At 38.6% G+C, this 24,754-nt stretch overlaps 2 protein-coding genes across 6 annotated transcripts in view; one reads left to right on the plus strand and one right to left on the minus strand.

The window, feature by feature from the left end:
* Nucleotides 1-2,863, plus strand: part of ntpcr (nucleoside-triphosphatase, cancer-related) — a 67,308-nt gene extending 64,445 nt beyond the window's left edge. The window contains exon 5 of the mRNA XM_061961009.1: nucleotides 2,701-2,863. Within this exon, the coding sequence (XP_061816993.1) occupies nucleotides 2,701-2,724 (24 nt within the window). The 3' untranslated portion in view covers nucleotides 2,725-2,863. The remainder of the gene's footprint in view (nucleotides 1-2,700) is intronic.
* The window catches only part of mymx (myomixer), a 60,874-nt gene that overhangs the window by 30,424 nt on the left and 5,696 nt on the right, over nucleotides 1-24,754 (minus strand). For 4 of the 5 annotated variants that reach the window (XM_061960953.2, XM_061960979.2, XM_061960962.2 and 1 more), the window contains exons 3-10: nucleotides 17,637-17,783; nucleotides 15,922-16,113; nucleotides 15,469-15,552; nucleotides 12,100-12,218; nucleotides 11,414-11,528; nucleotides 11,268-11,345; nucleotides 11,004-11,119; nucleotides 8,077-8,233 (exon numbers count right to left, since the gene is read on the minus strand). In XM_061960953.2, coding sequence (XP_061816937.1) covers nucleotides 8,077-8,233; nucleotides 11,004-11,119; nucleotides 11,268-11,345; nucleotides 11,414-11,528; nucleotides 12,100-12,218; nucleotides 15,469-15,552; nucleotides 15,922-16,113; nucleotides 17,637-17,783 — 1,008 coding nt within the window. The remainder of the gene's footprint in view (nucleotides 1-8,076; nucleotides 8,234-11,003; nucleotides 11,120-11,267; nucleotides 11,346-11,413; nucleotides 11,529-12,099; nucleotides 12,219-15,468; nucleotides 15,553-15,921; nucleotides 16,114-17,636; nucleotides 17,784-24,754) is intronic. The other variant, XM_061960971.2, reaches the window with a different exon arrangement.

Here is a 24,754-nt window from a genome sequence, read left to right on the forward strand (position 1 = left end):
TAGTTGTTAGTTTCCTTTAATGCCAAACAAACACATACCAATCGTTGGTTAGAAGGCGATCGCCGAATTCGTCCTCGCTTTCTCCCGTGTCGCTGGCTGTTGTGTCGTTTTTGTCGGTTTCGCTTGCATACGGTTCAAACCGATATGGCTCAATAGCTTCAGTTTCTTCTTCTATTTCGTTTTCGCTACCTGCCTCCACACTACAACCATCCGTTTCAATACATGCGTAATCTGTTGAATCGCTTAAGCCGCTGAAATCCGAGTCTGAATCCGAGCTAATGTCGCTATATCTTGCTGTTCTATCCGCCATGTTTGTTTGTATTGGCATCACTGTGTGACGTCACAGGAAAATGGACGTGTGTATATAACGATGGTTAAAATCAGGCACTTTGAAGCTTTTTTTTAGGGATATTGCGTGATGGGTAAAATTTTGAAAAAAACTTCGAAAAATAAAATAAGCCACTGGGAACTGATTTTTAATGGTTTTAACCCTTCTAAAAACTGTGATAATGTTCCCCTTTAAAAAAGGTTATTTTCGTTCCTCTTTGAAAATAAACCAGTCCATTCCTGAGGATAGAAGGATTTTCTTTCTGCCACACTGGACTAATATTTGAAACCACAAAAAAGCCAACTGTAATTGCTTCAGGTTAACAACAACAGATGAAGAGTGGAACATAATTCTTACAATTCCCCCATCCCCTAACAAGTGTGATAACTGGAGTTGAGTATCGGGTCAATATCTCCTCCCTAGATATTTGCTTCTGTTGTCACTCCATTATAATATAAACAACATTTAAAGAGTCTGCTCAGCATTTAAAAAAACAAGATGAAAGAGATGACGTCGCATTTGATGTTTTGTATCGTTTGAAGTAGTTTTCTGCTTCTCAGGACCCATGCACCTCTTCACAGAACACTTCTACCTACTGCAGTGTTGAACCTCATCTGTTTTCAACTGATCTCCTTTTTGAGTGCCGTCCTACAAAGTGATGTCAGCCAAGAACTATCACTTAGCACTGAGTCCATCTGGTCTGCAGGCTCAGCATCTGGCTGCACTTAGCCAAAGAAACAAATGATGCCCATGTTTACCTCCTGCATTAGGACACCGTACCACTGGCATCTGTGTCACTATCACTACATTCAAACGCACGCATCAAGATGATGATGGACGAAGAAAATGCATTGAATCAGGAGAGATATTAGCAGCAGAACAACTGTTTGAGCAATATCAGCACACCGAAGACTGCCTGCTGTCTATACCAGCACGCATGCTAACTGCTGGAAATCTCATGTGAAAAATATACAACATGAAGTAGCAAGAAACAGGTCAATAATGAATAAAGCAAAACATGTTTGAGACTAAAAATCACTCCATATTCTCTACTGCTTGCTAGTGTTACCATATCTGAGTTATTGTGCAGAAATATGGGGAAATAACTACAAAAGTACACTTCATTCATTAACCGTGTTACAAAAAAGATCAGTTAGAATAATACATAATGTTGGATATAAAGAACATTCAAACTCTTTATTCATTGAATCGAAAAATAATAAAATTGCAGGACATAGTGAATTTGCAAACAGCTACAATTATACACAGAGCAAACTATAATCTGCTACCCAAGAATATACAACAATTCTTCTCAACAAAAGAGGGGAAATCTTAGAGAAAAATTTAATTTAAAACATTTGTACACACGTACAACACTTAAGACCTTTAGTATATCAGTATGTGGAAATAAATTATGCAATGGATTAAGCAAAGAAATCAAATTTAATTGAGTTTTAATTTAATTTGATAAAACCTGCTCAGTGGCCTTGTGGTTAGAGTGTTCACCCTGAGATCGGTAGGTCGTGAGTTCAAATCCCCGGCCGAGTCATACCAAAGACTATAAAAATGGGACCCATTACCTCCCTGCTTGGCACTCAGCATCAAGGGTTGGAATTGAGGGTTAAATCACCAAAATGATTCCCGAGCGCGGCCCCTGCTGCTGCTCACTGCTCCTCTTACCTTCCAGGGGGTGGAACAAGGGGATGGGTCCAATGCAGAGGGTAATTTCACAACTAGTTTGTGTGTGACTATCAGCGGTACTTTAACTTTGAACTTTAATCCATTTCAAGAAACTCTTCAAACTTAAGTGTTTACAAAGTACAAAAAAGAAGAACCGTGATAAACATTCTGAATTCATTTAATCCATCCATTCATTTTCTAGATAATCTTACTCATCTCACCATTTGAAATATAACTTACTTCACTCATTATTATTTATTTGTTTATTTTATTGTTATTACTTATGGAGTATATTGTGAATAAATTGAGAACAGGAAGTGAACAAAAGTGTAAGCAACTGCCATGTAAAGGAAAAGGGGTAGGATTAAATAAGCTCTGCTTCTTCTTACTCCTTTGCGAACATGTTGAAAAGAGGAACTGGAAATTGTGATATATCATGTTGTATGCATGCATGTTCGAAATAAACACAAACTCAACTCAACAAAACTCAACTGCTGCAGCTGCAACAATTCTGTAATTAGTTGAGTACCTGGGAGAGTGTGAGTTAAAACACTGTAAAGATAAGTGACAAATTACTTTTATTGTTTTGGTTGGTGCCTGGCTTTAAGTTTGTCTGACTTTTAGTCTCTTGGGTTTTCTTTCAATTGTCTTATTAATCGCTCCATAAAGTGTAATGACTACTGTGCCCACAGAAATACACCATGGAAAGTCTTTAGAGTGCAGAGGATGAGAAGACGCCGCTTTTTGACGCCAACAAATATGCCTGGCTCACTGGGCCTAATGGCCCATGCAACTGGCAAAGTGCCAGTCAGAGCCTACAAGGAAACAGGGAAATAAAGTGAAACAGAATCATAAGCAAAATGGAAAGAGTGACGTTTTCTCTCTCTCAGTTTCTGGGCAAGTTCTCATTGAGAAACTTAGCAGGAATGACACATTGATTTCACATCAGCTAAACATGCAGTATGTGATGTTTCTGAGCTCAGTGTATCCATATGTGCATGTTAATAATAATATAACGTTAAACGAGTCAAATCTTTTGAATGGCTCTTTTAAGTGAACGATGAGAACCGTACCGCAGTTGTGAGCCGTTCGTTTGGAAGCCTTTTTATAGACAAATTGCCCAGGTTTGTGTGCAACCCGGCTGGACTGGAAAATGAGTCGGGAGTCAAAAGATACCTATCAGCATTTGGATTTAACGGCTCCGGTTACCGGTAATTGTTCTACTGTGAGTTTGCAAAGTGGTTCAGGTACACACATCAGGTAGGGTAATGTAAATGTCCTGTAATATATCGTAATATACTTTAATATAGTATATACCCCAATTAGTGTTGTCCCGATACCAATATTTTTGGTACCGGTACCAAAATATTTCGGTACTTTTCTAAATAAAGGGGACCACAAAAAATGTCATTATTGGCTTTATGTTAACAAAAAATCTTAGGGTACATTAAACATATGTTTGTTATTGCAAGTTTGTCCTTAAATAAAATAGGGAACATACAAGACAACTTGTCTTTTAGTAGTAAGTAAACAAATAAAGGCTCCTAATTTAGCTGCTGACATATGTAGTAACATATTGTGTCATTTTCCATTCTATTAATTTGTCAACATTATTAATGACAAGTGGTAGAAAATGAATGATTAATGGACTTGTTCATTTACTGTTAATATCTGCTTACTTTCTCTTTTAACATGTTCTATCTACATCCATCCATCCATCCATTTTCTACCGCTTATTCCCTTCGGGGTCGCGGGGGGCGCTGGAGCCTATCTCAGCTACAATCGGGCGGAAGGCGGGGTACACCCTGGACAAGTCGCCACCTCATCACAGGGCCAACACAGATAGACAGACACCATTCACACACTAGGGCCAATTTAGTGTTGCCAATCAACCTATCCCCAGGTGCATGTTTTTGGAGGTGGGAGGAAGCCGGAGTACCCGAAGGGAACCCACGCAGTCACGGGGAGAACATGCAAACTCCACACAGAAAGATCCCGAGCCCGGGATTGAACTCAGGACTACTCAGGACCTTCATATTGTGAGGCACATGCACTAACCCCTGTTCCACTGTGCTGCCTAACCGTACAACCCTAACCCCAATATATACTCTATGTGTAGGCTTACTTATTCTGATCCATATCTTATCTTTATAACTGCTACCAGTTATTGTTTCCTTTTAAAAACTAATAACTTTTAAAACACTACTTGAACAATTTTTTAAAAGGAACGTTTTTTTCAAGATCTGGCTCCCTTCAAAGAGCTGAATACCATTTCTCATTAAAAAAAAAGTGCAGTCAAACGATTAACTTTTCAAATCAGATTAATCTTGGGGGCTCTGAATTCGTTTTGATTAATCAAGATACAATATAATTAATTTTCAATCTATTATAATTGTGTTTTAGAGACTTAAAATAAGAAGGGGAATTTAACATGGCATCAAGTTAATGTTAACAAAAAACTCAGGGGGGGGGGGGGGGGCACCTGGGTTACTCCTTTTGTCTTATTAATGTGTTATTTTAGGATGGAAGTGCTTTAGTGAAAATAAAAATATTTCCTGAAGAGTGTACATAAGATTTTATGTAAGTTTATATTTTTGTCGTGTTTTGTTTGTGCTCAGATTTTCCATTCAGAGGGCCAACGTTTTACATATTGACTTGTTTGGTTCTGCAGCCTGCCATTACCAGATCAACTGCACTTTTGTGCACGCCTGACTATGTGGACAAACTGCTGAAAATGCATTTTAAGGATTTTGAATCATTTGCCACTGCAGATGGGTTAACTGCATTTTAACATTTTTTTTTATCAGATTATTAATGAAGATGGATTAATCCACATTAAAGCAGTGATTTTTGACAGTTCTACTCTTCAAAATGTATGTTTAATTACTCGTTTAAATTCCTCGAAAGCTTGTTCTCCAAGGCATACTAACAGTTTTTTGTATTGTAAGTATAGCCAGCTAAGTAAGTCAGGTCAAAGTAAGTGCATTCACATGCTTAATAATGTGCTCCATGGCTGCCAGAATGTCATTTCTGCTCATGATTCACTCACCCTGGATTGACCCACCATCTATTAATACGCCAATGGCTGTACTTTGTGGAGCAGGTTGAGCCAGGATATTATTCCATCATAAAGTAAAAGGATACGTAAACTAGTTGGACTCTGAATTGAAGGGAAAACTGTATTTGCTCTGGCCCGGCTTTCAGCAATGTAGTCAGAGTTTGACATTATTCATGGAACCTTATGAAATTAAAGTACTTAGGCCAGGGTCCACATCTCAAAACGTCCCTTGTGGCTCCTGCGGGGGGAACAACCGTAGTATTTCAGGACAGAGGTTAAACTACGACACTAAGTTGTAAAAGTTTAATGTTGGCACTACCTCACGGTTGGGGAATTTGGGGATATTCTGCAGTGTACGAGCATGTAGAACTGATAACTTGTGTATTAGGTGTCAATGTGAAATCAGCAGTGTTGGGTTAGTTACTGAAAAGCAGTAACTAGTTACAGTTACTAGTTACTTCATTTCAAAAGTAACTCAGTTACTGACTCAGTTACTTACACCAAAAAGTAATGCGTTACTGTGAAAAGTAACTATTTAGTTACTTCTTTTTGTCTTTTTTTTTTTTTTTTAAAGCTCCCATTAATGCCCTTTTAGCCTTCATTTCAGTACTGTTATTGCACTGGAGAATAATACAATCTGTTGATCAACTTGACATGCATTTGCATCACTGAACTCTGCTAAGCCATGTGGTCTACATACAACACACAAAGACAAAGATATGTTACAAAGACCAATTTGTTTCCGGCCAGAACAAATTGACAAAACTATTTTAAATAGCTGTAACATAACGTACATAAGTAACAAACAGCATAATAACAGCATAGATGTAAACCAAGAAAGGCACACACTACATACACAAAGCCTAACCAGGCATTTTCTTCCTCAAGTAATTCTGATACAAAATCATGTCTGAAGCCCAGAAGACTCTCCACATTTCCCCAGTTTTAGTTTAGAGATAAGGAAAAATTGGCCTGGCCCACGAGCATCCCTCTTTATGTTTGTGAACTTTATAGTCTATACATTTAGAGTGATGTGATAATCAAACACTCTAGAAGTCTAGAATGAAAGAGTATATAAGAGAATTGACAGCAACGTTCCCTCTCAGGAGCGCGCCTGTGCAATTGTGCACTGCTCAAGCGTCCTCTGCGCACGGCAAATCTATGCCACGCACAAAATCAAATAAAAAAATAAGCGCATAACAATTTTCGACACGACACGGACACGACAGAGAAAACCGTTTTCGTCATCATTGTTCAAATATTGTAACGTCTGTCGAGACGCTTTGAGGACATGAATTCCATCCATCACTTTACTGAGCAAAACTCTTTGTCGGCCATAAACACATCACCAAAACATTAGTAAAAAAATGATATCTAGCAAAAGTGGTCATTTTCTGCAGTACAAACCAGACCAAAAGTAACTTTGTTTTATCAACAGCTGCCGCTCGCTCTTTCTCACGTGCGCAAACACTTGCACATATGGCACCGAGCCAGTGATGCGTTTACAGCCACACAAAAAGTCGGACAACTCCAACACCACACATAAAGTGTAATTCCAGGTCGTTACACTATGATTTACCAATCAAATGTGTGCTTATTCTAGTGTCATTTATTAGGAATCTTAATTTATAAATATTAATCATTAAATGCTGTTAGTATATTAAATAAATACTAATAAAAATATATTTTTTACAAACAGGAAGTGGCAGGAATGTACACATGAGCCCCTGCTTACATCTCATTGTGCAACATGTGAATGTTTTAATGGGAACTAAATGCAATGTCTGAAAGGGGTACCAATTATTTCCAAAGCAGGACCTCCACCCAGACAAACAATACAAGTACACAGTTCGTGAAAAACAATATTTGTTGTTATTGTCATTGTAAGTGGGCCTAAACACTTATATTAGAAATGGAAATGACTGCTGTCATTTGATTATAATAATAAGAGAATGTTTTCTGTCTATCTGTGTCGGCCCTGTGATGAGGTGGGGACTTGTCCAGGGTGTACCCTGCCTTCCGCCCGAATGCAGCTGAGATAGGCTCCAGCGACCCCGAAAGGGACAAGCGGTAGAAAATGGATGGATGGATGGAGATTGAACTTGTTATTTAGTCAGGTTTGGGACAGGTGTGCTGCTGGTGTAGCCACAGTGTGCACGTCTAAAGTTGCTCACATGGGCTCCACTGAATGCTCAGGGACTTTTTGCGTTTGCTCACACACATGAACAATTAGAGGGAACATTGATTGACAGAGTGTGTGTACCTTCAGCGGTGAATGAGCAGAGGCAGAGTTAATCCTTAAGTGGTGGTGGAGGTAAAGTGTCATTGGAGTCTCTGTCTCTCTTTACTAGCTTCGTCGAAGCATGTTGCTTATGTAGCTTGTTTCAGCAGATTTGAATTGCTGTTTTGGGCAGTAGATGGGATCTTTGATCCAAAGCACAATTTACATTTAACTAAAATGTTCTTTTCTTTGTGCTCGACAAAAGAAAAGTAGTGAAAATATCTCCATGTTAGCAAACTCGACTTCTGGCTCCGCCATGATCAGACACGCCCCCCTCTCCTCCCTCCCTCCCCACACTCACACACCCACACAGAGCGCATGTCTCTCTCTCTTCTCCGGCTTGACACAAGAAGAATCAGAACGATGACAGAGCAGCGCTCCGATAAAACACACTTTATACTACATAAAAAGTAACGTAAAATAACGCAGTAACGCATCATGTAGTAACGGTAACTGAGTTACTGAAAATAAAAAATAACGCGTTAGATTACTAGTTACCGCCGAAACTAACGGCGTTACAGTAACGCGTTACTTTGTAACGCGTTAGTCCCAACACTGGAAATCAGTGAACTACAGCATGTCTGACCCCAGCAACAGGAAACTCTTCTAAAACTGTAAATAAGGTATTTTCCAAAGCAACTGACACTTTATGTGCGGTGCCTACATGATGGCACTGATGGCATATTTCCCCTCCCAGCTAATAGCCACAGCCATACCAATATTACTAACCATAAAGCCCTTAGGATGCCAGTCTGTCCCTTGCTTTCCCATGATCCTTCGACTCTCCGTTCCCATGCTGCAATGGAGTTCTTGGGCTGGTGTCAAAGGGTCAGCGTCTTCCCTGGTGAATGTTGAGCCCGTGGGAGAGAGGGCGGTCCGGTCACTCCTGCAGAATGAGCAAAGCAAGGGATTGCTGTGGCGTTGACAGCAGGGCTTTAGAGGCCCTCAATAAAATCCAATTATGGGTCTGAATTTTTTGCCTGTGTTTGTGTTTTTTTGGATTCAAATAGCCATGGCTTACAGTTTGCATGACAGCGGTTATGTAATTTATGAAACTCAAGATAGTTCCCCCACAAGGACATGCTTTCAGTCTGAAATATTTTTCAGGGTTAGGCAGGGATGAGCATGGTTCTACCCGAAATATTTCCTCATTTGGGGATTTGATGATGGTGGTGGTGGAGAGAACACTGTCTAAAGTTGCTCCAAATTCACTTGGGTTAAGATGTGGTGACTGCGTGGCCATCTGCTAGCTGTTTGTACACAAATTAATTTGTGCTTCCCTTTTAATTTGGCATCCTATATATAGTCCAATGAACTTTTAACGCCACTGTCTCCCTGACTTTTCCTGTTTTGTCTCAAAATGTGCTTTTTGGTAAGGCGATTGGCAATCTGGCTCATAATTTGGCTGCTAATCACCTCATTTCTGGTTGTATTCTAGTCATAAAACTATTATTAATCTACTTGCTAATTTACAGTTATTATCTGGTTACTTTCTGTTGTAACATCGTTCTATCTACACTCCTTCATATTAGTGTTGGGTGATACTACAAATTTGTGTATCGATCCAATACCAAGTAGTTACAGGGGCAGTATTGATCATGCCAATGCCGATGATGATTCTTAAAATGTTCAAAATTGTTAAAAGGTTACCTTTTTGATTACAACTATAATCAGACACAAATAAAATACGATATCATTAGCCTATCACTATGACTCTGATTTAAAAATGTATGTCTCCTGTGTCTTATTTCCCGAGTTTGTAAACAATAACAAAAACAAAAAGAGATTGTTGATAATCAAAAATATCGATCTGTAGTATCTACCATATACTGATATCGTTACTTGGTATCGTTACTGTCAATATTTGTATCGATCCATCCACCTCTGTTCGCATTCAACAGCTCTATCTTAGCGGTTAGCATATCCTCCTACGATGTGTAGTGCAACATTTTTAGCTATTCCTTGTCTTCCAGTGACACTTGTAAGAAACAGTTTATTTTCCGCCATTGAGGCAATGATTGCTGACCTAAAAGTGTCTTTTCACTGTGGAGGGACATTGGCCGTTTGCTCGCTAGCAAGAATGTTGCAGTGCGTTGAGGATGCGTTTGCTCGCTTGTCACTGTCAAACTTGCAGGACACAGCGAGAATATGTCATCGACATGCATTATCACGATATAACGATAGTATTAAAAGCTCTATTATTGTCTGACAAATGTATATAATTTATATCAGTGATTCTAAAACTGTAGTACGTGTGGTATGAGGCTCCATTGAGTGGTACAACTAAGAATCATTTAATTAAATATTCAAACTAGTGTTGTCCCCATACCAATATTTTGGTATCGGTACCGGTACCAAAATTATTTAAATACTTTTTGGTTCTTTTCTGTACTTTTCTGAATAAAGGGGACCACAAAAAATGCATTATTGGCTTTATTTTTTTTTTAAATCTTACAGTACATTAAACATATGTTTCCTATTGCAAGTTTGTACTTGCAATAATTTGTAGTAGTAAGTAAGCAAAAAAAGGCTCCTAATTTAGCTGCTGACATATGCAGTAACATATGGTGTCATTTTCCATTCTATTATTTTGTCAAAATTATTAAGGACAAGTGGTAGAAAATGAATTATTAATCTACTTGTTCATTTACTGTTAATATCTGCTTACTTTCTCTTTCAACATGATCTATCTACACTCCTGTTAAAATGTAATAATCACTTATTCTTCTGTTGTTTGATACTTTACATTAGTTTTGGATGATACCACAAATGTGGGTATCAATCCGATACCAAGTCGTTACAGGATCATACATTGGTCATATTCAAAGTCCTCATGTGTCCAGGGACATATTTCCTGAGTTTATAAACATAATATAAATTTAAAAAAAAACGAAAGAAGATGTTGTGATGCCAACAAATATCTACGTAATCATAGTAGTATCGACTAGATACGCTCCTGTACTTGGTATCAATATAGTGGATGTTAGGTGTAGATCCACCAATGGTGTTTGTTTACATTTGTGGCGGACCGGTACTTTTCAGAGGCGGTATAGTAGTGAATATGATGCATTAGTATCGCGGTACTATACTAATACCAGTATACCGTACAACCCTAATTCAAACTCATTACTGTTCAAATTGTGTGTAATTTTACAGTGGCCAAAAACCTTAAATACACTTTTTGAATAAAACCACTGCCTAGTTTTAATAAATATTTAGGCCTACAACATTTTTTAATGTTGGTCATAAGGGTGGTACTTGGAGAGCCAAGTGTTTTCTGAGATGGTACCTGGTGAAATAAGGTGGAGAACCACTGATTTATATTGTATATCCTCTATATCGCGCAACCCTACTTTTGAATGATTTAAGGAAACCCACAATTTGTATCAAATTGCATTTATACACATTTTGCTGTGTTGTTTGTATCCAAAGATAGTTATGTTATTGCGTTTTACTGAGCTAAAAAGTCAGTGTGTGTGGTATTATCCCAGACATGGAGACTGAACCTTCCTTAACATTAACTCCAACCATCATTTGCACATACCGACGGCAGAAAAACACAGACCTTTGATGCGCCAATGTGTGTGTGCGGTTAGGATGAGCATGTTGACAGGGCCACAGTAGTTGTCTGACAATATCTCAGCTTGTTGTCTTACCTAAAAACCTTCTGAAGAGACACCCAGCAGTCCTTGAGCTCACTCTGCTTCTGTGTTACTCCGGCAGCCAAGGCAGGATGGAGATTAGACAGCTGTGACACGCTCACATCTAACATCTAGCACACACACACACACACACACACACACACACACACACACACACACACGCAAACACAAACCTGTAGGTTAGGTAGAGAAGGCTTCTGCAAAAACACCTCTGTGTCTGCTATGCTGTGGAGTTTTAGTAAAAACGATATTTCCTACCATGATTTGACTGGCAATGTCTCGGATTTCCCTGTCTCCGAAGAGGTCCGGCTCTTTGGAGGCGTTTATGCTTTTCATCTGGGAGGAAGTAGAGTTCTTAGTGGTGTCAGTTCCAAGTGGAATAGCGAAAATAAGGACAACAATACCATGTTATTGATGACAAATATTGTGTTGTCGGCCTGCTGGTAGAAGGATGACACCTCTAATGCAAGATGAAGATTGTCTTGGTGTTTTTTCAGGTGTGACTGGACTTTCAGCCACCTGTACATGCAAAGCAGAGCTCAAATCGTATCGCTCATTTACTGTAGTACAGGGGTGTCAAACGTACGGCCCGAGGGCCGGATCAGGCCCGCGGACAGGTTTTATCCGGCCCGCGGGATGAGTTTGCTAAGTATAAAAATGAGCCGAAATGTTTTGAATGAAAGAAACTGCTGTTCTAAATGTGTCCACTGGATGTCGCAATAGCAATTATGTGTATCTTTGTAGATGATGCTACATATGTAAAACAAAATAAACCACATGATGTTAGTACATCAGTCGAGGAAAATGAGCAAACTACATAAATAACATACTGTAATTTGATCTTGATATCTTTTTTTATCTTGATAGATTGAAAATGAACACCAATGAGTGACTGATGAACATTATCACATCATTTATTCAGAAAGTATAAATAACAAGAAAACAATCTGAAGTTGTCTTTATTTTGAAGTTATCGTGCCGGGATTTTACCAGTCTGGCCGACTTGGGAGTAGATTTTTCTCTGTGTGGCCCCCGATCTAAAATTAGTTTGACACCCCTGCTGTAGTTGTTCGTCTTGAGGGGCACTCACATTTTATTGACGTTTTTCCGCCTGCTGGAAATGCTTTTGCTGTCTGCCTTCCCTTGTTTCTCCAGTTTGAGGGCCAAATGATTGATCTCTTCGTGGAGGGTTCTATGTAACTGCTCATCCTGCAATAAAAAAAATCAAACTAAAATTCAATTATGATGGGAGTTGTCTTTGCACCGTCAATTTATTTAGTTGTCCATTTAATAATGATGTATTTATTTTAGGACCGTCTAATGATAATTTAAAAAATCTGATTAATCACACTTTTGAATCTCGATTAATCATGGTAATCAGCTTGTTATTCACTTTAAATCAACTTAAAAAGAGCCCAATATTTAGACACAATTACAATTTCATTGTCAGGCTGTCAAACAGGATTTCTTTTTACTTGAATGCATGTCATTTATTTGCTCAAAACCTGTTAACAGTTTTTTGTAAAGTCCAGTCAGGGTTTATATATATATATATATATATATATATATATATATATATATATATATATATATATATATATATATATATATATATATATATATATATATGTATGTGTGGGAAAAAAAATCACAAGACTATTTCATCTCTACAGGCCTGTTTCATGAGGGGGGGTACCCTCAATCATCAGGAGAAAATCTCCTGATGATTGAGGGAACCCCTCATGAAACAGGCCTGTAGAGATGAAGTAGTCTTGTGATTTTTTTTTCCCACACATACATATATTGCGCTCTACTACGGTATCGAGCACTATTTTTTGGATAACCTTATTAAGACATATATATATATATATATATATATATATATATATATATATATATATATATATATATATATATATATATATATATATATATACATATATATATATACATACATATATATATATATACATACATATACATACATAAACATATATATACAAACATACATACATATTTACATATATATATACATATGTACTATATATATTTATACACACACATATATATACACATATACATATATACATACATATACACGCACACATATATACATACATACATGCATACAGAAACACATATATACATACATACACAAACACACACATATGTATGTATATATATATATATATATAAGTGTATGTATATATATTTATATATAATGTGTATATGTATGTATATACGTATATGTATGTATATAAATAAATATGTATATATATATGTATATATATATATATATATATATATATATATATATATATATATATATATATATATATATATATATATATGTCTTAATAAGGTTATCCAAAAAATAGTGCTCGATACCGTAGTAGAGTGCAATATATGTATGTGTGGGAAAAAAATCACAAGACTACTTCATCTCTACAGGCCTGTTTCATGAGGGGTTCCCTCAATCATCAGGAGATTTTAATGGGAGCATTCACATACCATGGTTTATATAGGGCACAGAGTGGGTGGGTACATGCTGGCGTAGGGGCGTGGTGATTGGCTCATGTGTTACCTAGGAGGTGTTTCCGTCTGTGGCGGCATGCTGATACAATTTCGCTGCGCTTGTTGAGGGATGACAGGTCTGGACGGTATATAATAAACAGTTTCTCTTTCAAGCATAGGTTGCATCTTTTATTACCACTATTGTAAGGTGTGCTGGATGCAAGAATTTGCCATGTTATTGAATATTCAACATTATTGTCTTTGAGGTCCCAAATGTGTTTGCTGAGTTTTGTGGTATTCCGCAGGTTTTGGTTCCTGAAAGAAGCCTTGTGGTAGTTCCATCTGGTTTTAAACTCTCCCTCGGTTAATCCTACATATGTGTCGAATGTGTTAATGTCCTTGCGTGTTACCTTAGATTGGTAAACAACTGATGTTTGTAAGCACCCCCCGTTGAGAGGGCAATCAGGTTTCTTGCGGCAGTTGCAGTCTTTGTTGGTTTTGGGGTCGCTCTGTCCGGGGGCCGACGGCTCATTTGCAATTGTTTTGTTGTGGTTTGAGATAATTTGTCGTATATTGTTCATACAGCTGTAGCTCAATTTAATGTTGTTCTTGTTGAATACTTTTCTTAGGGTGTTGCCTTTGGGGAAGTGTTTGTCAATCAGAGTGAGGAATTTGTGGCCAATGTTAGTTGAGACGTTTTTGCTGTATGGGGGGTTGTACCAGATGATGTTGTTTCGTTTTCTGTTCTTTTTTGGTTGGTTTCCTGGCGTGGGTTCATAGGTGAGGGTGAAATTGTATCCGCTTTCATCAAGGGCTTTTTGGTACGGGGGGGGTTGCTTGGTCAAATTCAGCTTTGCTAGATGACAGCATCGATAGCCTTTTATTTAAGAAAGAGCCATCAATCTGTCAATCCTTTCCGTGTCCGGGCCAGGTAAGGTTCCCCGTGTTGGGTCAAATTAAGCCGCAGGCTCCACTCCTGGTGGAGTGTGTGAATGCTCCCATTAAAATCTCCTGATGATTGAGGGAACCCCTCATGAAACAGGCCTGTAGAGATGAAGTAGTCTTGTGATTTTTTTCCCACACATATATATATATATATATATATATATATATATATATATATATATATATATATATATATATATATATATATATATATATATATATATACATACATACTATACATACATACATACATATATATATATATATATATATATATATATATATATATATATATATATATATATATATATATATATATATATATATATATATATATATATATATATATATATACATACACATGAGTCTCCTCACTCATCTTTGCACCAACGTATGCATTGATCCGATCACTGACCGTATAACAAGCCGCACTGCCATCCATCCATCCTTCCATTTTCTACCGCTTGTCCCTTTCGGGGTCGCGGAGGGTGCTGGCGCCTATCTCAGCTGCTTTCGGGCGGAAGGCGGGGTACACCCTGGACAAGTCGCTACCTCATCGCAGGGCCAACACAGATAGACAGACAACATTCACACTCACATTCACACACTCGGGCCAATTTAGTGTTGCCAATCAACCTATCCCCAGGTGCATGTCTTTGGAGGTGGGAGGAAGCCGGAGTACCCGGAGAGAACCCACGCAGTCACGGGGAGAACATGCAAACTCCACACAGAAAGATCTCGAGCCCGGGATTGAACTCAGGACCTTCGTATTGTGAGGCACATGCACTAACCTCTGTTCCACCGTGCTGCCCAGCACGTACAGTCAACATAAACTGTGGGATTAATCTGCAACTATACATGATTAATGCAATAATTTTTTTAGTGATTAATCACATGATTTACATATTTTTGACAGCCTTAATTTAAATGGTAAATTGTTGTATATGTGAAATGCTTACAGTATGTTTATTAATGATGCAAGGTTATTGTTATTGCTCACCTGTTTCAAATCTAAAATTCTTCTGGTTAGCTGCATTTTGTCAACATTTTCCCCCATGACATTTATAAGAGACTGCTCCTCTTCCTGTTAGCACACATAAAAGTCAGAGTTTATAGTCTCTCTTTGTTGTGAAACCAACCATTGTTTTGCTTTTTTACACACACTAGAATTACGCAACATAATCCTAGGACCAAGCTCAACAAAGAGAAATAGCTCCGAGCATGATGATCACAACAGATACTACGTTTCAGTGAAACTAAATAAAGAACATCAATTAACCCTCACCCAGATGCAGTGATATAACTATTAGGTTCATCACATCACAAACATTTAACTGCCATTAATTATTTGTAATGCAGTTTTGTTAAAAATGAATATTCATACAACAAACGAAACAAATTGCAAAACCAGTCCAAACATTTGGTGCTGTTGCTTTAAGGACTAGAACTGCACCTTCTCTTTAATCCAGGCTTCTAGTTTATCCACTTTTTTGTTGAACTCCTGCACATTTTTGGCCCCTCCCAGCACCCTGGACTGATTGGTAGCGGTCTGTTTCAGAATGTTCCATTGGTCTTTTAGCTGGCTCAGCTGCTTCTTCACAAGGTCAGAGGTCGGATTCAGGTTGCAGATAAGTTGATCGCCTGTCTTTAAAAAAAAAAAAAAAAAAGACAGGCAAAAGAATACATTGTTCACTAAAAGTCAAGTGTCATAGGGAACAAAACCCACGCTTTGGGGATGTCAATCAATCAATGTTTATTTATATAGCCCTAAATCACAAGTGTCTCAAAGGGCTGCACAAGCCACAACAACATCCTCGGTACAGAGCCCACATAATGGCAAGGAAAAACTCACCCCATAGGGACGTCGATGTGAATGACTATGAGAAACCTTGGAGAGGACCGCATATGTGGGTAACCCCCCCCCCCCCCCTCTCTAGGGGAGACCGAATGCAATGGATGTCGAGTGGGTCTGACATAATATTGTGAGAGTACAGTCCATAGTTTTTGTTACTCGCACGTAACAAAATTAAAATAGTAATAATAAAAAAAATAAAAAAGGCTTCTTTTTTTTTAAGCACCGTTACTGTTTCAAAAGTACTAATTTGGGAAAAAATAGTTTTTTCAATCAAGGAAACAATCACTATGTTGCAAAAAATATTTTAAAAGTTTAAAAAAAAATTTTAGATTTTAAGGTAAAAAAATTATTTTACTGTAAAAGTTCTGGTGTTTTTTTTGTTTTGTTTTTTACCAAATTACTGTAAATTAAAAAACGGTACCAATTTTATTTTTACGGTACAATTCTGGCTCCTGAGTTGGCAGTTGTTGTTTTTTTACTATAAAATCTACTGACTTTTTTTTTTTTTTTTTTTACAATGTGGTAGCACAAATACAATAGATATTAATTCAAATTGAGACCTGCACTACTCCATTGCTGGGAATAATTCTGAAATACTACTATATTTTTATTTTTGTTGTGTTTTCATTGCATCAGGTGGACCACATCCCCATGTTTTGACCGTAACCTAACGATTTAGAATGTTCCCTCACCTGAACAAGTTTGTCGCAAAAGAGCATTTTAACAACACAGCAACATTACACACATGAGTAAGAATAAAACGTATATATAAAGTTTAAATAAAACTGTAAATACAAAATTTTACAATCCTAACTGTGTGTATACGTAAATGCCCACACTGCATACAACGTAGAATTGAGCAAAGACTGTGAATACTTATGTACATGTGATGTTTTAGTTTTGTATTTTTAATACATTTGCAATCAAAAAAATAAAAATAAAAAATCACTCTGTCATTATGGAGTATTGTGTGTCAAATTGTGTGCACAAAAATGTATTTATCCCATTTCGGAATAAGGCTGTATAACAAAATGTGGCAAAAGTGAATACTTTCCGAATGCACTGTATGCCTGTGCATTAAAAAAAACGTCTCCCAAAGGAATGATTCACATCTGAGAATCAGTTCCAATCGTTAAGTTAAGAGAGCCATTTAAAATACTTTTGCAAACAACACATCTCTTCTTGGCACCGATAGTCTATCACCTAAAATGGAAACAATACCCATCCCTATTCAACGCCAGTAACAGTGAGCAGTTGACACGTGGAGCTCTCCATTACCTGGTAAATGTTGAACGATCCATGCAGTTGGTTACCTGGTTGAGCTGGATGAGGGTGTTGTCAAAGTCTTTGAGGTCTCTCTGGAGGATTTGTGAGGCTTCATCCCAGTCCTGCAGGGGGCAGCACTGAATTTTGGAGTCATCCTTCAGGTCTTGCCGTTTGCTTTTCATCCATTTCTCAGCCTACAAACGGATTTACTCCAAGTCAGTATAATACAATTATCAGTTGTTTTGATGTCTCTTTAATGCATAATCACATTTCATAGGACTGTTTAATCTCTGTTGAAGGACAGCCCACATCTGCTGGTTGCATGATATCAGATGTGCGATGTCTCAAGGAGCGGTGGTAAAGTGAGTAAATACGGTGCTCAAGGGAGAAAATAGGCTGCAATTTCTTCCCTGCTTAAAGTGTTTCAGATTGATCAAAAAAGCACTTTGTTCTCCAAAGTCATATTAATCACAGCAGACATTTTGCTTGGCCAATTATAGGACAGCGTTGCATAAGGCTTTGTCTTGCAGAGCTGACTTTTCTGGGGAATGACATAAGAGGCGGGGGCTCAAAAGCAGGTGGCAAACGTCCAAACCATGTGGAAAGTTATCATTTGTTTGCAATAAAGCATCCCGTTTGAAGGCCAAGGACCCATTGAGTCACGATGATTGAATCAATAAATTAATAAAGTCTGGCACTTCCAGTTCTAAACAAGACTGTAGTTGGCAACAGAAGAGCTGTTATTTTCCACAGAGCTACTCTTATCTTACAGAATGTTAAATTGCTCTTCAGTGCACAAATAAGCCATTGCATGTCAACACATCATGCCTAAATTAGACATACATAGTGACTGCTATTAGATAATACATATAATAAACTCATTTCCTCTTCTGCATTTAACATCAAGACCACACATGACATCTCCCCGAAACAACGCTTTGCCTGAGATGAAAACGCATGACGTCACTTTGCCTCAGAGAAGCGCCGAGTTTACTAGGCCTCTGAGGCATTCGAGGTATTTATGTGTAGAACAGGAGGAAAAGAGCTTGACAAAGTGGGCGTGGGCCTATCTCCTTAAACTGGCAGGCTCACAATGATCTCATACAGGAAGTCTATGATTCCCTTGTTTCTTCCTGTCCACTTCTGCACAACAATGGCCTGTTGATCCAAACGTACAGTTGGGCCTTAGTCAAGCAGTTCAGATGTTGCATATTTAATTCATGTGAAAAATCTGTCCTCACTCTCAAAAAGGGACTTGCTAACGTCATCGCTTGCTGAGTATATTTAGAAAGCAAAACTGGCCATATTTCAGACTACCTTTAAGGCCCCGTTTACAGTTATCCAGGATAAATCACACCTAACTTTATCCGTGTCCACACATAACAATGCCACCGTTTAAGACCCCCACCCCCCTCCGTCACCCAGCGCAACGTGACCTCATACACATGCGCGGAAAATGCGCACGTCAAAGTCACCTCTAGTGTTGCTTTGTGTGCAAGTTCTTAAATGTAACTTATCTGAACAATATCCAGTGTTGTGGTATTTCAATAAACTAGAATCCAGTGTGCTGTGGGGCCCTATTGTAGTGAATCACACCATCATAAATTAATCAAATCTTTATTAGACACGTAAACAATGTGATAAAGAACATTCTACATCAATCAAACTAGGGATCTAGATATCTGGTCAGGACACTCCTCACTCTTTTGCCTTCACCTTCATTGTCCTTTCGTTTTTGGTGACTTTATATACTCTGGACCGAGACGTTGAGCCCGCGACATACATGGCGGACAATAACTGATACAGTCTGCTTTGTCAGTCCAAATGCATTCGCTGTTTTCCTCGACGGCCAGGTAATACAAAGCACACGCTACCTTTTTTATCACATCCACGGGAGCTCGCATTCTCGTTGTCTCTCCTTTGACAAATGGACAAAGTTTTTCGCTAAGTAGAAACACAGCTAACCAGGCCGGACATTCGAAAGTTCTCTTGCCGTCTGAGAAGTGTTGTAACCCAAATAGCTGCAATTGCTTTCTCTTAAGGTATTCATGTGTGATTTCCACAAGCGTCTATACATGTAGAAGAAGGAGAAACACGGGCACGTCTGGATGACTCGCCTTCAGTGTTGGGACTAACGCGTTACTGTAACGCCGTTAGTCTCGGCGGTAACTAGTAATCTAATGCGTTATTTTTTATATTCAGTAACTTAGTTGCCGTTACTACATGATGCGTTACTGCGTTATTTTACGTTATTTTTTATGTAGTATCGGCTTGAAACAAAAGATCTGAGTGTGTTTAATTGCGGCGCTGCGGTGGAAAAGAAAACGCGTGCTTTGTGTGGGTGGGGGCGGGGGGGCTCCCAGACCGTAGTTGAGGGGCGCAGGGGAGACGTTCCTCCAGGGCCTATGTACTTCGGGGCTAACTCAACCTTCACTTTACCCGAAAGTGGGTCTTTACAGCTGAGAGTGAATGACGAGGCCGGCGGTTTGTTGCAACTTTGTGACTTTATTGGACGCAGCCATCCACCAAGCTAGAGCACATGTCGCCGTTCCCTCACCTCTCTCGCCCACTCACTCACTGACGTCACTCACCTCACATGCTGTCATATCTTAAAGGGCCACACACACACACACACATACGCTACTCTCATAACAACTAACAAGACATCATGGTGAAGCCAGAAGTCGAGTTTCTTAACATGGAGACATTCTCAATACATTTCTTTTGTCGCGCACAAAGAAAATATCAATCAATCAATGTTTATTTATATAGCCCTAAATCACAAGTGTCTCAAAGGGCTGCACAAGCCACAACGACATCCTCGGTACAGGATGTAGAGAATAACATTTTAGTTAAATGTAAGTTGTCTTGGATCAAAGATCCTATCTACTTAAAGTTAAAGTTAAAGTGCCATTATGTTGCAGCTATTTAAAATAGTTTTGTCAATTTGTTCTGGCCTGAAATAAATTGGCCCTTTGAAACATATCTTTGTCTTTGTGTGTTGTATGTAGACCACATTGCTTAGGTGAGTTCAGTGATGCAAATGCATGTCAAGTTGATCAACAGATTGTATTATTCTCCAGTGCAATAACAGTACTGAAATGAAGGCTAAAAGGGCATTAAAGGGAGCCTCAAAAAAAAAAGGGAAAAAAAGAAGTAACTAAATAGTTACTTTTCACAGTAACGCATTACTTTTTGGTGTAAGTAACTGAGTTAGTAACTGAGTTACTTTTGAAATAAAGTAACTAGTAACTGTAACTAGTTACTGGTTTTCAGTAACTAACCCAACACTGCTCGCCTTCATATTTCCAGTGGTTAGCTCCGAGTTACGAAACCGTTTTATTATGAAGCTGGCTGTGGGCGTTATTTCTGATGTCACTTCCTGTATGGGCGTGGTGTTTCTGGCATCACTTCCTCTCCGAACTCACTTTGTAAACGATCAATGAGTCCATACAAAGCTAAGACCCGGAGATTCAAGAATTACACGGCTGACTTACCCGTGTAAAAATTTGTCCGAGGAGGGGAACCTTAACCGCTGGTTTAGTGTGGCTGAAACGGGGCTTAGGCTAAATAGTTATTCGTTTAAGGGATTGAACGACTTTGTGTAGACATGGCCTAAAATAGCCAAATTTGAGCAATTTGAAATAAAAACCAGAACATGAGAGTACATTTTTACACTTTGTAAAACGCTGACCACTGCGCCACACTTTTACCTGCTCGGGTAATGCAACTTGGCCCCGAAAACGTTCTATTCTTTGTCATGGAAAAAGGTGGATGAAAGTTGTGATATTTAGCAGAACAGCCTGTAAGACAGATGGTGTGCTTCTCGGCTTTGCAACCTTAGCCTTAAACATTAGGCGCATTTCTCCGGGAAAAAAACGGAATATCCATTAGAACGAGCAATCAACTCCATGTAAAACAAACATGTCTCGCCCTTCAACATGTGCTCAAAGAGACGCCTTTGACTTTTTAGCACATTCTCAGGGTGTCGCTTCTAAATTCAAGCACCTCGGAGAGAAAGGCAGTAAAGGTTGTTGACATTAGCGACTTGCTCCAGAGCTGTTTTCAACACACCGTGAGCTTGACACATCCAATTTTTCTTATTGCTAGAAATAAAGTGCTTCTTTCTTGGACGGATTGACTGGACAAACGCCCCCATGCCAGGCTCACACCGGTCCACTGACATGGAAGCAAAGATGAGATAACACGACCTGTTCCGCAGCTCAGCAGAGCCTTGCGGGGCCAAAGGCGTGAAGAGATGGAGCCAAACAATGATCTCATCCCAAAATAATTGCTTCACTTGTGGCGTTTTTCCCTCCTTGCCTCAACCGCTCTTTCAGTTCTCGTGACACAATAAGATACAGTTCATATTTTGGTTGGTCCGACATGCAGCTCCCGTAATATGGTGCTTATAAATTAAATAGAACTTCAGAAATACAAACTACTGTAGATCTAAAAAATAAATCATAAACAATCATAAACAATAGCCATGTAACAAATTAAAACCATACATTTTAGGGCAGATATAATTATTTCAGGATTTATTCCATTTACTTTCCATTTAATTGTCTTTGTTTTAATGTCATCACTAATTCAAACCTTTTTTTATGTTCTATTTACTTTTATTACATTTTCCTTTTGTCCTTGCCTACATATTCTCCTTCATCTAGGTCAGGGGTGGAAACCCAACATGTTGAAAGAGCCATATTGGACCAAAAATACAAAAAAATTAATCCGTCTGGAGCCGCAAAAAGTTAAAAGCCTTATGTAAGTCTTATGATGAAGGCAACACAATAAGTAAGTGTCTCAGAGGGTTAGATAACTCTTGGAAATGACTGGCTTAAAACTGCCAAAAGTATAGATGTGTGTGCCCAAGTTAAAGGAAAGGACAGGCTGTCTTCTTCTATTGGATTTATTAAAGTTAAAGTTAAAGTACCAATGATTGTCACACACACACTAGGTGTGGCGAAATTATTCTCTGCATTTGACCCAGAATCTTTGCAAGTTAGTTACCGTTTGCTATGGTCTGGAACAACATGGCACACAATCAGAAATGCAGCCAATATACAGATAATGTGTCATGAGACATGCAAATATAAATTAAATACACACAGGACAAAAGTAAAGGAAATTAAATGAGCTCAAATATACCTACAGACGAGGCATAATGATGCAATGTGTACACATAGCTAGCCTAAATAGCATGTTAGCATGGAATATTAGCACTCCACGAAAGTCAATAACATCAACAAAGCTCACCTTTGTCCATTCACGCACAGCATAAAACGTTTGGTGGACAGAATGAGACAAAGGAGTGGTATAAAACACGTCTTTCTGTGGCAGCGACGGAGAAAGTTGTACACGTAAACCAACTACGGTGAGTTCAAGGACCGCCAAAATTAGTAGGACAAAACGGCGCTGGTCAAATACTGTCATCAGTGAAGCATAAACACAAACATATTCAACAGTGGGCTTTCTAACAATTAGGAAGGTCTGTGTTATGTGTGTCCTCCTACAAAAACATTATTAAAACAACAAATATATTTTTCCCCCATCTTTTTCCATTTTTGAAAAAGTTCCAGGGAGCCACTAGGGTAGTGCTAAAGAGCCGCGGGTTGCTGACCCCCTTTCTAGGTCATTGTATTTTCAGATTTGAGCAATGTAAGTCTACAGTATGAGCATGAAGCTATCAATTATTTTATTAATTGAGTAATCTATCAATTGGGTTGTTTGATTAATCGAGTAATCGGATAAAGCACATTTTATTGCTTGAATGCTTAATTTAGTGAAAATAGTTGACATAAACAACATGTTTTCTGCTTGCCAAAACCGTCATTTTTTGCTCTCATAAATGCAACATTGAAATTGCACTTTTAACATGTGTGCATTAATAAAAATAAACATTGGAAAATTTTCAAACCACAGCAGCCACACGCCACAGGTCTGATGCAGCGGCCGTGCGAAACAACTATGTCCGTGTATTTAAAGTTCCAGGTACCCAATGTGGTCTGAATTGTATACATTTTTGTTAATGACACTCTTTAAGTGAATAATCGAAGCAACAGAATATACAAACCCCGTTTCCATATGAGTTGGGAAATTGTGTTAGATGTAAAAATAAACAGAATACAATGATTTTCAAATCATTTTCAACCCATATTCAGTTCAATATGCTACAAAGACAACATATTTGATGTTCAAACTGATAAACATTTTTTTTTTTGCAAATAATCGTTAACTTTAGAATTTGATGCCAGCAACACGTGACAAAAAAGTTGGGAAAGGTGGCAATAAATACCGATAAAGTTGAGGAATGCTCATCAAACTCTTATTTGGAACATCCCACAGGTGAACAGGCAAATTGGGAACAGGTGGGTGCCATGATTGGGTATAAAAGTAGATTCCATGAAATGCTCAGTCATTCACAAACAAGGATGGGGCGAGGGTCACCACTTTGTCAACAAATGCGTGAGCAAATTGTTGAGCAGTTTAAGAAAAACCTTTCTCAACCAGCTATTGCAAGGAATTTAGGGATTTCACCATCTACGGTCCGTAATATCATCAAAAGTTTCAGAGAATCTGGAGAAATCACTGCACGTAAGCAGCTAAGCCCGTGACCTTCGATCCCTCAGGCTGTACTGCATCAACAAGCGACATCAGTGTGTAAAGGATATCACCACATGGGCTCAGGAACACTTCAGAAACCCACTGTCTGTAACTACAGTTGGTCGCTACATCTGTAAGTGCAAGTTAAAACTCTCCTATGCAAGGCGAAAACCGTTTATCAACAACACCCAGAAACGCTGTCGGCTTCGCTGGGCCTGAGCTCATCTAAGATGGACTGATGCAAAGTGGAAAAGTGTTCTGTGGTCTGACGAGTCCACATTTCAAATTGTTTTTGGAAACTGTGGACGTCGTGTCCTCCGGACCAAAGAGGAAAAGAACCATCCGGATTGTTATAGGTGCAAAGTTGAAAAGCCAGCATGTGTGATGGTATGGGGGTGTATTAGTGCCCAAGACATGGGTAACTTACACATCTGTGAAGGCGCCATTAATGCTGAAAGGTACATACAGGTTTTGGAGCAATATATGTTGCCATCCAAGCAACGTTACCATGAACACTCCTGCTTATTTCAGCAAGACAATGCCAAGCCACGTGTTACAT

The sequence above is a fragment of the Nerophis lumbriciformis genome, linkage group LG02, assembly GCF_033978685.3.
Source record: "Nerophis lumbriciformis linkage group LG02, RoL_Nlum_v2.1, whole genome shotgun sequence".
NCBI lineage: Eukaryota > Metazoa > Chordata > Actinopteri > Syngnathiformes > Syngnathidae > Nerophis > Nerophis lumbriciformis.